This window comes from Pinus tabuliformis, chromosome Q (assembly GCF_031772625.1).
Source record: "Pinus tabuliformis cultivar Carrire ecotype Pingquan chromosome Q, CPIR1, whole genome shotgun sequence".
In the NCBI taxonomy this organism is placed as follows: domain Eukaryota; kingdom Viridiplantae; phylum Streptophyta; class Pinopsida; order Pinales; family Pinaceae; genus Pinus; species Pinus tabuliformis.
In genome coordinates this window covers 544,369,598-544,385,051 of record NC_142296.1, presented here as the reverse complement: position 1 = coordinate 544,385,051, position 15,454 = coordinate 544,369,598, and the positions used below count along the sequence as shown (strand labels likewise).

At 39.6% G+C, this 15,454-nt stretch overlaps 2 protein-coding genes across 6 annotated transcripts in view; one reads left to right on the top strand and one right to left on the bottom strand.

The window, feature by feature from the left end:
* Positions 1-15,454, top strand: part of LOC149220598 (POLLEN-EXPRESSED TRANSCRIPTION FACTOR 2) — a 305,610-nt gene that overhangs the window by 58,775 nt on the left and 231,381 nt on the right. The gene's annotated exons all lie outside the window — the stretch shown is intronic.
* On the bottom strand, positions 5,673-6,341 carry LOC149220599 (uncharacterized). Its single transcript, XM_089383658.1, has one exon. The coding sequence runs from the start codon at positions 6,339-6,341 to the stop codon at positions 5,673-5,675; it is 669 nt and encodes a 222-aa protein (XP_089239784.1).

Sequence of the window (15,454 nt, the reverse complement as noted above, 5' to 3'; positions counted from 1 at the left end):
TTAGGGATAAGGGCCATATACCACCTATTTTTTTTTAAAGATCCATCAGACCATCTTTAGAAGGTCCTTTTTAATGAGCAACCAAAAAGAACGATAGAACGCAATGGAGAAACCATCAGGGCCCGGGGCTTTATCTGGTTGAAGATTCCAAATGGCTAGCTGAAGTTCATCTTCTTCCACTTCTTTTGTGATAGCATAATTTGTCTCTTCTAAAATTAATTTAGGGATGTGCCTTGTGAAGTCTTCATAGTTTTGGTTCCCAAGATCTTGCTGAGAGCAAACTTTTGAAGTGCTGATATGCTTCCCTTTTTATTTCTTCCTGTCCCTTTATTTCAACATCCCCTTCTCCTTTGATTGTCTCTATGTGGTTTTTGATTATTCTCATTTTAGTGGTGTTATGGAAGAATGCAATATTCTTATCACTGACCTGAATCCACAAGTTTCTAGACTTTAGCCTCCAGGTCTCTTCCTCATTTCTGTTGTTCTTATAAATTTCCCAATGTATTTCTTTTTCTTTCAGCTGGTTCTCTTTTGTTACTTCTCCTTCCTCCATGATCTTTTGAACATTTTCAAGCTCCCTTTGCAGCTCTACTTTCTTTTGCTGAGGTTCTTTATAATGCAATCGAGCCCAATCTTTTAGAGTTTTTTGACATTTTTTAGCTTTGATTCCCAAACAAAACTTGGGGATCCATTGATTCCATGTTGTGGAGACTAGAGTTCTGAATTCTTCAAAATTTGTCTAGAGGGGATTGTAACGAAAGGGAAGAGGTCCCAAATTTTCACTTTCCCCGAATTTTATGGCAATAGGCTTGTGGTCTGAAGCAACTGAAGGGATGATCTTTGAAATCACAGAGATGTAGTATATGATGATGCTATCTTAGATTAAAAATCCGTCCAATCTCTCTTTGGTATTACCTTGGCCTAGACTTTTGTTGCTCCAAGTGTATTTACCATTTTTGGGCTGAATGTGTGAAAATTCTATCACCGCAGCAACTAATTTATTTTTTCTACTTATTCCACATTAAGTTATTTATGAAATTACTTCAATAAACATTAAAATAAATACTACTGCAGATATGACACCGTAATACAGAAACAAACATATGCACAAGCATTAACACATTGACATAGATATTTTGGACAACAGTCCCCAGAAAAACCCAATGTGGGAAAACCGATGCAGCAAGGGAGGATTTTATTATTCAACAATTCTTCTTTACAACAGGGTGCCAAACTGGCTTAATGACAGAGAGAAATAATTCTCTAGCACTTCTCTCAGTCCCAGCGTCAACCCAATTGACCTCTGCGTAGCTCTCAAACCCTCTGCATCAGCCCCTGCTTGACTGCATTAGCCCTGGGCCTCTCTGCGTCACTCATGTAGGCGCAACAAGTGATTGCGCACTCTTTTGCTGCCTCTGTGTCTGCCTAAAAAGCCCATGCGTCTGCCTCTCCTGCCTCAACGCTGATCTCTAGTGGCTGATCCCGCCTATCTGCTTCGTACTTGCTGCCTCCTGACTGCTCACCAGACCACTGGTTCAATTTCTCAGCTAACCCCGCTCTAGAAATTGAACTGACTAGTCTCCCTCAGTGCATTTTCCAAGTGAACCTCAACTCTCCTCTTATACTTTTCTTGTTGACAAATCAACGGCCGAGATTAAGTCCCTAATCAACGACTAAGATTAGATCTGGCTTGATCCATGACTTTTGGACCATTCTAACACAATTTTATATTAATACACATTAATACATTAAAAATATTAATTATTTTAGTATCTCCCAAACTGTTTAGAATTTGCCCAAACCCTTTCTGGGTATTGGAGATCTCATGTGCCTTAGCCTCTCCACCAATTTTTGTGGCTAGAGCACATCCGATGCTACCCCAAATCAACACTCCCTTTTAGCGAGGACTGTGCTCTAGTAATACTCCTCACTGAGTATCACCCTAATCATCCGGCATCGATCCCTATGCTGATGCTAAGCCTCCCTACCCAACATCCTCTGCACTGCTGCATCCTGTACTATTTCCCATGGCTCTGCTGCTGCCACTGCTGCATCTGTACAACAACTTCCTCTGCATCCGTACTGCTGCTGGTCCTTTCTCCCAACACTGCATCTGCACTGCAACTCACTCCGCATCCTTACAGTTATCACTCCCATTTCTGCTACTGAAACAGGTTCTTTACCATCCCCATCTTTTCCCTGAAGTAGTCAAATTTTGTCTTTTTAAGGGCCTTGGTGAGGATATCCGCCACCTATTCTCCTGTAGGAGTGTAGCTCAACTGTACAGCTCCTCGTTGGACACAGTCCTTGACAAAGTGACACCGGATATCAATATGCATCGACCTATCATGAAACACTAGATTCTCATAGAGCTTGATGCAATTCTAATTATCACACATGATTCTGGTCGCCTCCATATTCGTTCTGAATAGGTTCATAAGTAGTTTTCTAAGCCATATGGCCTCACACAGAGCTGTGCTTGCCGCCATATATTCTGCCTTAGATGAGCTCAGAGCCATGGACTTCTGTTTCCTACTGCACCAGGAGGTCATTCATGATCCAATATTGAAACAATACCCAGAGGTACTTTTCCAATCCACTGAACTTCATGTCCAATCTGCATCAGTAAATCCACTCAATCTGATATCCTTACTCCTGGTGTACAAGAGTCCATAATCGACTGTTCCCTGTAAATACCTGGGAACATGTTTGGCTGCTGCCCAGTGCGCCCTCTTCGGTTCCATCATGAACTGATTGAGGGTGTGACAGAGTAGCAAATGTCTGGTTTGGTATTGACCAAATACATCAGGGACCCTATGAGCTGCTTGTATAGGGTGGGATCGACATCCTTGTCTTCTGATGCATCAATCTTCTTCCAGTTGGTGATCATTGGCGTAGCCATAGGTCTACAGTCCTCCATCGAGAATCTTTTCAGGATTTCTGCAGCATACCTCCCTTGCCCAAGGAAGATTTCTCTCTTCTTTTGCCAGACTTCCAACCCTCGGAAGTAGTGCATTCGTCCCAAATCCTTCATATTGAATTATGTGGCTAGATTCTTCTTGTAGTCCCCAATGAGTCTGTCCTATCAAAAAGAGATCATCCACATACAATACTAAGATTAGCGGCTCGTTCTCTACAACTAGATATTAGAGATTCGAATCCACGTCACTCTTACAAACCCCTTCTTCTGCAAGTAGCCATCTATTCGACCATACCATGCTTTCGGTGCCTGTTTCAGCCCATATGAGGCTTTCTTCAATCTGCATACATGAGACTTCTTCTCATGAGTTTCAAAGCCCTTTGGTTGTTCAATGTATACCTCCTCTTCTATTACCCTGTTCAGAAATGCCGTTTTGACATCCATCTGATGGATCTCCCATCCCATCTGGGCTGCAAGAGATATCATGGTCCTAATAGATGTATACCTGGCTACCGGGGCGAAGGTCTCCTCATAGTCAATCCCTTCCTTTTGAGCATACCCCTTAGCCACAAACCTGGCCTTGTATTTCTCAACACTGCCGTCTGTAGCATATTTGATCTTGTAGATCCATCTTGAACCTACCACTGATCTGTCTTGAGGTCTTGGCACCACCTCCCAGACATCATTTACCATTATGGAGTTGTATTCCTCTACCATCGCATCTAGCCAAACCTGATGTTGAGCTGCCTCCTTGAAACTGGCAAGCTCTCCATCCTGAGCTACTAATGCCTGATATCTATCTGGTTGTTTTTGCTCCCTCTTATTATTTCTTGGCACATCGATGAAGTCCTCTGCATCTCGCAGAATCTGACGAAGTTCCCTGCCAGTTCTTCCTCTGCAGTAGGTGCTTTTGTTTGCTCCTCCTCCTCATCCTAAGAATTTTCCTGTGCTGAGGAAGAAATCTTTACTTATGTTGGTTGAAGAGCCTTAACCAACGGCTCCTCTTCAATTTCTCCTCGGAAGGCATCTCGCGAGATCTTTTGAAACCTTGTCCTCCATGAACTTTACATCTTGTCATACTACTACCTTCCTGCTCCCTGGAAGATAGATTCTATATGCCTTAGCGTTCTCGCTATATCTTTCAAGATATCCCTTTTCCGCAGTTTGATCCAGCTTCTTCCTCTTTTCTTCGGGTATGCGGCAATATGCTAGACTCCCAAATATCCTGAAATGACTAACTTCAGGTGTCTTCCCTGTGAAGACTTTCTCTGGAATAATCTTGCCCACTGCCCCATGAGGAGTCATGTTTTGAACATAGACTACTGTGTTGCATGCTTCTGCCCACAAGAATTTTGACATATCTTGATCATACATCATGGCCCTAGCTGCTTCTACAATAGTCCTGTTCTTTCTTTCTGCTACCCAATTCTGCTCCGGATTATATGGAGTTGTCCACTCTCTTCTGATGCCCTCCTTAGCGCAAAAATCAGTGAAGTCGTTATCGACATATTCTCCACCATTATCTGAGCGCAAAACTTTTATTTTCTTTCCAGTCAGATTCTCCACTAGAGCCTTGAACTCCTTGAATCGACAGAAAACCTCATCCTTGGTTTTCAGAAAACAAATCCAAGTTTTCCTTGAGTGGTCATCAATGAAGGTAAGGAAATACTTGGCACCACTGAGAGCTTTGAGGGACATAGGTCCGCAGATATCAGTGTTGATCAATCCTAGTACACTCTTGGCCCTGTGTTTGCTCCTAGGAAATGCTGCCTTGGCATACTTTCTTAAAACACATCCCTTGCATACATCATCTCATTCCGTACTCAGATCTTGAACTCCTGTTACAGTGCTCCTGAGAATTCTCAGAGCTCCATGGTGCAAGTTGTTAGCGCTCGAATTTGCCTCAGGCTGAAGAAGGCGAAACTCAAGGTAACATCAAACCACTTAGCCTCGTAGCTAGCCCTACGGGGCAGGAGAGGGCTCTCTCCAGTCTATCTCAGCAAAAAGTTTTCAAAAGGGGCTGAGATGATTTTAAAAGAAACTGATTTTAGGCTAGTAAATTGATAAAAAGGGGTTTTTAATAAAATGATGGGGTTTTTCTGGGCTGCATGGGGCAAAGAACAGCTTGAAACAGAGAAATATAATAAAAAACACAGATTATCTCCTGAGGCAAGGTAGGCAAGAAATTTAACATCAAATTGAGATTAAATGGACTGGCAAGACTGCTGAGGAGCTGACAAGGGCATAGAAGATGAATCCTTGTCAAACAGAAGAAAACATTGAATATGAACAAACTTAAAGGCAGAGCATAAAAATTATGAATTCTACCTTAACACTTCATTTGTTCAAATGGAAATGATCATGAAATGAAATGAAAACATAACAGGCTACATATGAAACAGAAGGAAAACTTATGCTAAATTTCATACCACAGGAATCTCAAAAGCCAGAGCTGTGTATTTTCATTAAAATCTCTGTCAAAACTGTACAATGGGAGCTCTCTGTTCTCCACCAGCTCTCAGAACTCTCTCTTTCTCCCTTTCCTCTTTTACAAATGATTTTTAATACATTAAATAAGACTGTTGTAGGAGAAAACAGATCAACCCAAAAACCTGGGCGCTGTTTCACCTGAAGTTACATAAATAGAACAAAGAACAACTTTCTCCTCGAAATTCTCTAACCAAAAAGACTAAAAATTGGAGCGCAGACCCCATTGTGTGACTAACTGAGGTCATAGATAAGAATACGAATCCTATTCTTCTGGTAACAGATGTCTTTGTTTATTTTTGGCTGAAGTGAAGGGCCAGGTGTCAAGGATGTGCGCCAAATTCTTCTCTGCTCCGATCAGTGGATCTACTCGTGATGGTGATATGCTGGAAATTATGTATCTTAGTTTGCTAGTGTAGAAATTCATTGCAGATATATTTCTTTTCTGAACAGTAAGCATCACTGCCTTCATCTGGTTCTTGCGTGCGATAAGCATCAAAAATTTGCCAAGCCCTCTTCCTTGCACACATTTCTGTAACTGAAGTTTATAAACATAGACTACAGGAATTTCTTCCTCAACAATGAATCGATAATGCACAAAAGCAACCGCAGGGTCTCCATCACCTGTCCACTGACACTCATGCACCTCTTCCTTATTATTTATATTGCAAAGATGTTCATTGTCAGCACTTTGAATACTCCGCACAAAAATATATCGCGCTTCAGGAGCAACCATTTCTCTGCGTTTTATTTTCTCTTCCGCGGCCCATTCGGGTACATATGCACTCTGCATATTCACCTTCAAAAGCTCTTGGATGTAACGTTTTAGTGAGGAGGACAAATGTTCTCCTGATCCTGATCCCAGACGAACTAATAGGCCATTTCGGTCATATGTATGAAAAGCTGGGAAGTCGACGAGATGATCATCTTTCATATCTATACAACTGCATTACAATCAAAATTGCAAGAGATTCCCAAATATTCTCAAACAAAGAAGCTCCAGGCTTCGACCCTGTATATGGATAAAGCAATATCCTTCTAGAGAGCCACATCTGCAAACTTGGGAAGCTGCTCAAAACATAGGTGAAGATAAAGACCAGCATGGCATAAATCAGTAAAGGTAGCCACAAACGCTTCCTTGTCTTTTCCAGCAGTTGTCGGCCTATGATCCAAACCAAAAGAAAGATGAGGTAGCCAAATGCTATGTAATTAGGATTGACCACGTATACTGTGACAAGTATGGTCAAACATGCAATGTAGGTCCCACAGGAGCGATATGTTGCTTGAAACATTTGGCCTATGGTTAAAAGATATTTTTTTTTTATCCAGTTCACTTGCTGAGTGTGGTGTGGATCACTATCTGTCAAATTCTGGGATGAACATATTGTCCACAGTACAGATTTGTTGAACCCATCTTTCATGAAGCCAAAACCAAATGGTGATTGCGGGCTACACTTCAGAATTGCAGAAAATGAATGGAGTGCTTCTATGCCATGATCTTGAACTGCAGAAAAGCATAATAATACTGCAATGCTTAGAAAATCCCAAAGACTTGCATGATTTGATACACCGCAGTGAAGGAGAATTGACCTTATTGAATCCCCTTTGCTGTCCAGAACCTCCGAAAATAGATCTAGCTGGAGTAGGTACAGAAATGAAAAATGTAATTCACAAAGGAGAACTAGAAGCTTCCGTGTTTGTCTGCCCACTGTTGACCTCATCAAATATATCAAGAAAAACACCATATAAAAGGCATGGAGTAGCCCAGGTTTCACTCCCAAAAGGAATATAAGCAACAAAGAAATTGAACGTGAGCTCTTGCGGAAACACCATGCAACTACAACAAAAATCAAAACCTTTTTTCTTTCTGTTGCCCTTCCATCTTATGTTCATCTTTGCATGATCTCAAGTTGTCATTTTTCAGGCTCCAAATGCAATTACTCACATAGATAACCACTGCCACAAGAGTACCAAGAAAAAACTGGGCAAAAATGAATAGCCCTGGAATAGAGTAATGGAAAAGCCCAATTGCGTCCCAAATTTTAGTATCCTTTTTTACTCTCCTTCCTCCACACATTAAAAGTTGCGTTGAATGCATATGTTAATGCAAGAGCAAGAAGAGACACGGGAAAACCATATGTGAAGAAATTGATGACAATATGCTGGAAAATGACACCCTTTGCCACCTCCTCATTCCACATAGGAATGGATATTGATTCAGGAGATGAAATTAATTGCTGAGGAGGCAGAAGATGCTGTGTCATATTATTGCTTGACTGCGACAACAGGTACTCATTGCAAGTTACTCTTGAAGTCCTTACAAGAGAAAACCTTACAGATTCCACTTTCTCCAAATCATGTAGGGCACATGTCTTCTGTTTGCTCCAGCATGTGCACTTCTCCGGAGCCAGTTACACGGAGATATCTTGGATAAATGTCAAACACGTTGACTGCATTACTTGTCCCATTCAAAACATCTAGTAAGCCTGAAGAGTTAACTGATTTAGTTGGATTGTATTTTACAACCTCCTTTCCTTTTGGTCTTTCCCTTGTGAACTCAAATTCCTCATAGACAAATTTCATGAGACTCTTAACCGTTGAAGGTGGAACCGACCAATATGTGTTTGCATCAGCTTGACAGCAAATCAATTGAATATCTTCGGAGTTATATGTTTTCAGATAACCATCAGGATCCAGGTTATTCCCTGCTGCTAAGATATCCTCCCAAGAAAGACAACGACAAAGACTGTTTTGGTAGAGTGTCAATCTACCGCCTCCTGTTTTGATATCAATCTGGGCGCTTACATCTTTAATTGGATTTGCAATGTTAGTTGGATTGCCACTACTGTACATCAACATAGGAGCCCAAAGGACACACATCAGAACTAGGAACAGACATATGCCACTGCAAAATTTCCTTGCCTTACTTTGCTTTTCACCTAGCCGATGCTCTGTTCTGGAAAAGTGTTATATCACACTTGACCAGATACAAACTTGCTGAAGAAGAATCAATCTCTCATTGACTGACAAGACGGAGTCTAACACAAGTGACCCATTCTTCTATGCCATAGTTCGTTCAAGTCCTTGTACCCATTCTTCTATGCCATAGTTCGTTCAAGTCCTTGTTTCCATGACTACCTATTAGTGCCATTGGTGATTCTAGTTGCAATCTATACAATTGATTACTTTTAATCCCGATCTGCACTTTCTTTTTTCAGCTCGGGTGTTTGACGTATACCTTCTCCTTGATGAAGTAGACGTCATAGCCCTTGTCTTGTAGTTGCGACACGGAAAGTAAGTTCATCCCCAATCCTGGTACATGCAATACATTTGTAGCACAAAACCGTTCTCCCGATTCTATTTGAAAAACTATGGTACCCTTCCCTACTGGAGTACGCTTTGCCTTATTCCCCATGGTGATCTGAAAGTTCATCTTCTCTACTCGATATTCTGAGAAACACTCCCTGATTCCCGTCATATGCCACGAAGCTCCATTGTCTATATACCATACCTCCGATGATGCAGCACTAGTCATACACGTTACTTCTTCTTCCAGCCTGGAAGCCAACATAGAGAAATCGAAATCTCTTTCTCTTATGCAATTTTCTGAAAATCTGTGTGAGTCCCCTAACGTGGATGCCTCTGCATCGTGGTCTTGACCCATAATTGATTTTCCCTTTCTGTCTCTGATTACTTGCTCTGATACCATGTGAAAATTCTATCACTGCAACAACTGATTTATTTTTCCTACTTATTCCACAATAAGTTCTTTATGAGATTACTTCAATAAACGTTAAATTAAATACTGCTGCAAATATCACACCGTAAAACAGAAACAAACATATGCACAAGCATTAACACATTCACACAGATATTTTGGACAACAACCCTCGGAAAAACCCAATGTGGGAAAACCAGTGCAGCAAGGGAGGATTTTATTATTCAACAATTCTTCTGTACAACAGGGTGCCAAACTAGCTTACCCACAGAGAGAAATAATTCTCCAGCACTTCTCCTAGTCCCAGCGTCAGCTCGACTGACCTCTGCATAGCTCTCAAACCCTCTGCGTCAGCCCCTGCTTGATTGCGTTAGCCCTGGGCCTCTCTATGTCACTCACGCAGGCCCAGCAAGTGACTGCGCAGTCTTTTGCTGCGTCTGTGTCTACCTCTCCTACCTCAGCGCTGATCTCCAGTGGTTGATCCCACCTCTCTGCTCCGTACTTGCTGCCTCCTGATTGCTCACTAGACCACTGGTTCAATTTCTCAGCTAACCCCGCTCCAGAAATTGAACTGACTGGTCTTCCTTAGTGCATTTTCCAAGTGACCCTCAAGCCTCCTCTTATACTTTTCTCGTTGATAAATCAATGGTCGAGATTAAGTCCCTAATCAACGACTAAGATTAGATCTGGCTTGATCCATAACTTTTGGACCATTCTAACACGGTTTTATATTAATACACATCAATATTTTATTTTCCCTAAGTTTAGACTTAGGGACTCCATTAAAAATATTAATTATTTTAATATCTCTCAAACTGTTTAGAATCTGCCCAAACCCTTTCTGGGTATTGGAGATCTCATGTGCCTTAGCCTCTCCACCAATTTTTGTGGCTAGAGCACATCCGATGCTACCCCAAATCAACAGAATGTCCATTAGATTGTGAGTTTCTATGATGTTTTCAAACTTAGCTCTAAGAGGATCTGCCTGAAAGCTGCCACCTTGTTTTTCATCTACATTCAATATGAGCTTAATGTCTCCTCCAATTATGAATTTTTTATTTGCTTCAAGGCTTAAACAGTTAGCCAAGGAATTCCAACAATGGTCATTGTCTCTAAAATGAATGGGAGCGTAAATGTTGAAGAGACATATTTGATAGCTAAAGATCTTATTTCTGAATTCAGTCTTGATCCAATGCAGCTCTTTGTACTGACATATAAGTTCCCATGAGGATTGTTTCCACATTGTACAAATACTGTCTGATGCACCTATTGCTTTTATAATTGTTACTTCATAATATTTAGTTTTTTGGATTATTTGATACCACTGAAGCAACAAAATTGTAGCTTCTTGAATTTAAATGTGAAATACACAAGGTATTTGTAAATAATATTTTATTAATATATGAAATATACAAGAGGTGTTGAATGTTACAATAAGGCCCTGCTTATATACCTAGGCAGGCGCCCTTTCATGAATGGGCATGTAAGACATGCCTTTTCACTTATCTAATGACTATTTAAGATAATCATCATTTGATTATTTATTATTTATATTTATTTATATTCATCTTATTTTATATAATTTATATTCGTAACATTGCCTCTCTCTTCAAGAAGCTTTGTCTTCAAAGTTTAATTGTTAATAATTTCTTCCTTGCCCACGTCTTTTCCGGCATGAGTAAGTCATCTGTACTATTGTCTTGGAATTAATTTTTATCTATTTCCCTTGGATATATATATAATTTTTAATTTGATTTGATTTATTATATATAATTAATTTTTAACAAGTAACTTTATAAGTTAATAAAGTAACTTTAATAACATTTATAAAGTAACTTTATAATTAATTTTTATGTTAATTGCCTAATTTATAGTTATGTTTATTTTATTCCCTAAATTACTACCCATCGGACGTGTGCCAAATGACTTGTCTCTTTCAATAGTTACATGGCAAGCCTTCCTTACAAATAACTCACGCGACATCTGTATTCACTGATCCCAAAAATTCCCTTAATTGCCGTCGAGCCTTTGGAGCGAACTTCGCTTTGATTTCCCCATTAGCAGAATAATCTAGGCTTGGAAAAAATTGTGTACTAGGAAAGGATGAGGTGAGTTTGCATTCTTCAAGAACTCTACTATAGATCTCATAACATATAACCGATAGGCCAACGCATTCGGTTGTTGTGGAGACAAAATATGTTCCCAGTGATTCTTTACGTAGTCTTTTCACACAGAAACAGGGTTCACTTTATTGAACATTTGAACCACGTAGTCACTCCCATCACTTTTTATAATTTCTTTCGGAATACAATACGGTAAAATGTTTATGGTGCACTGTCTGCATTTAGAAAATTCGTCAATCAAATCCCTGTCATCTCTGTTGATTGATCCAATAAATCCTTTTAACTAAAGTCGAACCTTCCTTTGGACCTCCGTTATGATTGCACTCTTCCTATCCTCGGCATAATTTGACAAATTTTCTAAGTAGTGGAAAAGATCTAGTACTCGAATTGGCTGGGTTGAACTTATGTTGTTCAAAAACTCCGCTGCAAATCTCATAACATAAAACCCACAACCCTCGAAATTGGTTGTTGAGGAGACAAGATTTCATGCCAGGCTATGTAATTTATATCAATGCCGACCTTCCTGGCAATATCTCTTGTTATGCCATACGCATGACTTTTTCCTATTTCAAGGCCTCGAAGAGAGTTGACATGCAATATGCATTAGGTTCTCCAAGGGACAGGAAGATTTGCATTTCTTCGTGGCCCGAGCCCACAAACAATCGCTAAAGTCTAGTGTTTTCTATATAGCAGAGGAATTATATTGAAATCAACTTCTTTTGTCTCATTGTCCAGTGCATCCTCGAAAATGTAGAGAGGCATTGCGTCTCTTCTGTCATTGAGCTCGTGTATGTTGATATTTATCATGTATGGAAAACATCAGTGAAATCGCTCTTGAATTTCATCCGAAAATTCTTCTAGCAAACTTTGAAACTTTTCCGTTACCTCATTGTCGTCTGCCATGAAAGGACTAGGTTGGTTACCGACAATAAATCGAGGACTGCAAATAGCTGAAGAATGATAGAATATATTTTCTTTGCAGAATCTCTTGTATGAAATCCTTTCATCTTCATCGAACGACTGTTCATCCTCCTCTTCAGGATATTCACTATCATTTTGTTCAACTTTGTTCTTCATTATCCTCATTTTCATATCCATTTCTTTTAGGAGATCAAAATAATAATCAGTCTTTGCCATTTTACTCGATCGTCTTCCGAGTATTCACTCCGGAGCTCTTGAAATCGATGTTTCTTAGTTCGAACTTGTTAAGATTCACTGTCCTTCGTAGCTTCATATTGATCTTTATAAATATAATTATTATCCCCATCACTTATTTCATCTGAATCAAAGGATGACGAATGAGAAATATCAAGAAAAATATTAAGAGGGGAGCTTCCAAACTCTGTAGGAGACTCCTCCGAAATTTTTGGTAACTCCTTCGAATTTTCTTTACTTGATTCATTTTCACTTTCATCATCTTTTTCAGCGTTTTCAACAGTCTTTGGGCTAGCAGGCTCATCTTTATCACCGTTTTGATTGATATCATTCTCATCCACATCAAGATCAATTTCATCTGGATCATCATCTTGATCTATATCATTTTCATATTCATCATTATTTTCATATTCTTCTTAGATTCTCCCACTTCCTCGGCTACATGAGCTTCGCTTCTTTCATTTTTCTTGTTGTTCTGTTGACTTGGTCAGTCCCTCTTAAAGTGTCCAAACTCATTGCACTTGAAGCATTGAACCTTGGACATGTCTTTCTTCTTGGACTTACCAACTTTCCCTTATTTTGCTTCTTGACTCAGGCTAGAAAGGCTTGAGACTGCTCATCCGATCCAATGTCATATTTTACCTTGATCCTTGATTCTTCCAAGATGCATTGAGTCCACAACTCGTCAAATGGAGTTGAATCTTTCTTGGATTAGATGCTTGTTGCAAAGTTGCTCCATTCCAGTGGTAATGCATTTAGTACGCAGATGGTCACTTGTGAATCAGAAATTGATTCACCAAGTCCTTGCAGATGGTTTCTTAGCTCAGAGACTCTCATGAGAAAGGATGCCACATCCTCATCCTTTGATTTCTTCATTTTATATAACTTATTCCGCAAAGACATCTTTTGTCTTGTTGTACTTACAAAGTACAAATTCACTAGCTTGTCATACATAGCCTTGGAAGTCTTCAAGTTTGCAACAAATGGAACAAGAGAATCCTTAATTGATTCAACTATGATCCTTTGAGCCTTTACTTCCCCTTTCATGTACTTTTCTAGTTCTTGTGTCTTGTCTTTGCTTGGTTCAGTGATATCCCCAGTAATATATTCCATTACTTCTTCTTCTGTGAGTATCAGGTCAACCCTTTTCTTCCATGCTAGATAATTTGATGCTTCTAATGAACTTATTGCTCTCCTTGCAAAAAGAACCCACATGAGCTGTATATTCAGACATGATCTAATAATATGATACTCACTTGATGACCAAGATTCTCCTTGATGATGCCTTCAACCTTCTTGATGCCTTAAAGATCCTTGAAGAGTCTTCAATAATGTCCTTGGAAGATGTTCCCTAGGATTCCTCCAACAACAACTTCCCAAATCTTTTGATCCTTTGATGTAGTCTTGATATTCTTAAGTGTAGAAACCCTCCTTCTAGAATAATAGGTCTTCTACCAATGAGTCTTTAACCAAATCCTTCAAGAGATAATTTTCCTTGTTGTCTTCTTCTTTAAGCTTTGAGAGTTTCCTTTTTCCTTCCCCTTGACAAGCAAATCCTTCCAGTGTTCTTCCAGTTGCCTTTGTTGTTAACCTTAGCTTTGAAACCATGTTGGAAAATGCAAAGTGGCAACTTATTAAGTCTTATTTTTCATAACCTTAATATTTGCTTGTGAACTTAGTTATTCGTCTTGTGTTCTTTAGTTAGATCTTTTCATCAGACAAATATCAAGAATGAAACAACAAGAATAAAGGACACATAAATTAGGCTCTCAGCCAGGGCAAAACCCCTCTAAGGGGAAAACTCGGTAAACTCTTCTCTTCTTATAGAATCTGCTTCAAGATGGGACACAAAGACCCAACATTAGACCAAGTCCTTCTCCAAGCACCAAGGCAACCCTTCCAACAAGTCCTTCCTTGAACCTGCACCAATCAGCTGCAACTTCGACTTGCTAGCCGCAGTCTTGCAATTTGCACAACTACTTTGACCCTTCAGTCTATTTCCTCAGTTTTGCACCTTCCACCGGTTCTATACCTTTGCCTGTTCTGCCCTTAGTTTTGTACTTTCGGCCTGTTCCGCACTCAGTTCTGTACCTTCGGCTTGTTCCACACCTAGTTCTGTACCTTTGTCCTGTTTTGCACTTGGTTTTGTACCTTCGGCCTATTCTGCGCCTAGTTTTGTACCTTTGGCTTGTTCCACACCCAGTTCTGTACCTTTGGCCTATTTCGCACTGGGTTCTATACCTTCAGCTTGTTCCGCACCTGGCTCTATACCTTTGCCTGTTCCGCACTCAGTTCTGTACCTTCGGCTTGTTTTGCACCTGGTTCAGTACCTTTGGCCAGTTCTGTACCTTCGGCCAGTTTTGTAGAAACTTCAGATGCAATGCACATGTTTTTCATGGTTGAATGAGGTCGAACTGCTTCCTTTATATAACCTTCTCAAGGGGTCGAATTTCCTCCTTTAGGTTGACATGATGTTTCTAGGGCCGACTTTTACTTTAGGAGATTCTAGGACTTTCTAGACTCAAAAATAATTATTTTATAAATACATTTTGCCCGGAAGGGTCTTATAAACATGATGTTGACTCCTTTGGGTCATGACAATAAATCCTAAGACATAACAAAACCTAGAAGCACAAAGAACACACTTTTATCTAGAAGACCATGAATAAAGAGCATGAAACCCATGCTCTAATAATAATAACTTTTTATTTTCTTTTGTTTGTTTGTTACATATGATACATATTGAAATGAATACAACAACAATTATGAAGACCGAAGCTAGTTACATTTTCAACAATTTGGGTATTGTTCATTTTGATCATATATTGTAATCCCAACTACAAAATCAAATCTATGTTATATAAGTTGGGGGGTTTTATTAAATATTATTATTTTTTGAGTTATTTCATTGTTGTAAGTACTATCATTGTCAAACAAATATTCTGCTTATCTCTCTCTTCTATAGACACATTCAAACATTAACCCCCCCCCTCCCCCCAAAAAAAAAAAACCAAAGGTGTGTGTTACATTCACCTATTTCTTGTTCCCTGG

Coding starts and splice junctions, on each gene's coding strand:
- LOC149220599 (XM_089383658.1), bottom strand. CDS start 6,341: ATGAAAGATGATCATCTCGTCGACTTCCCAGCTTTTCATACATATGAC.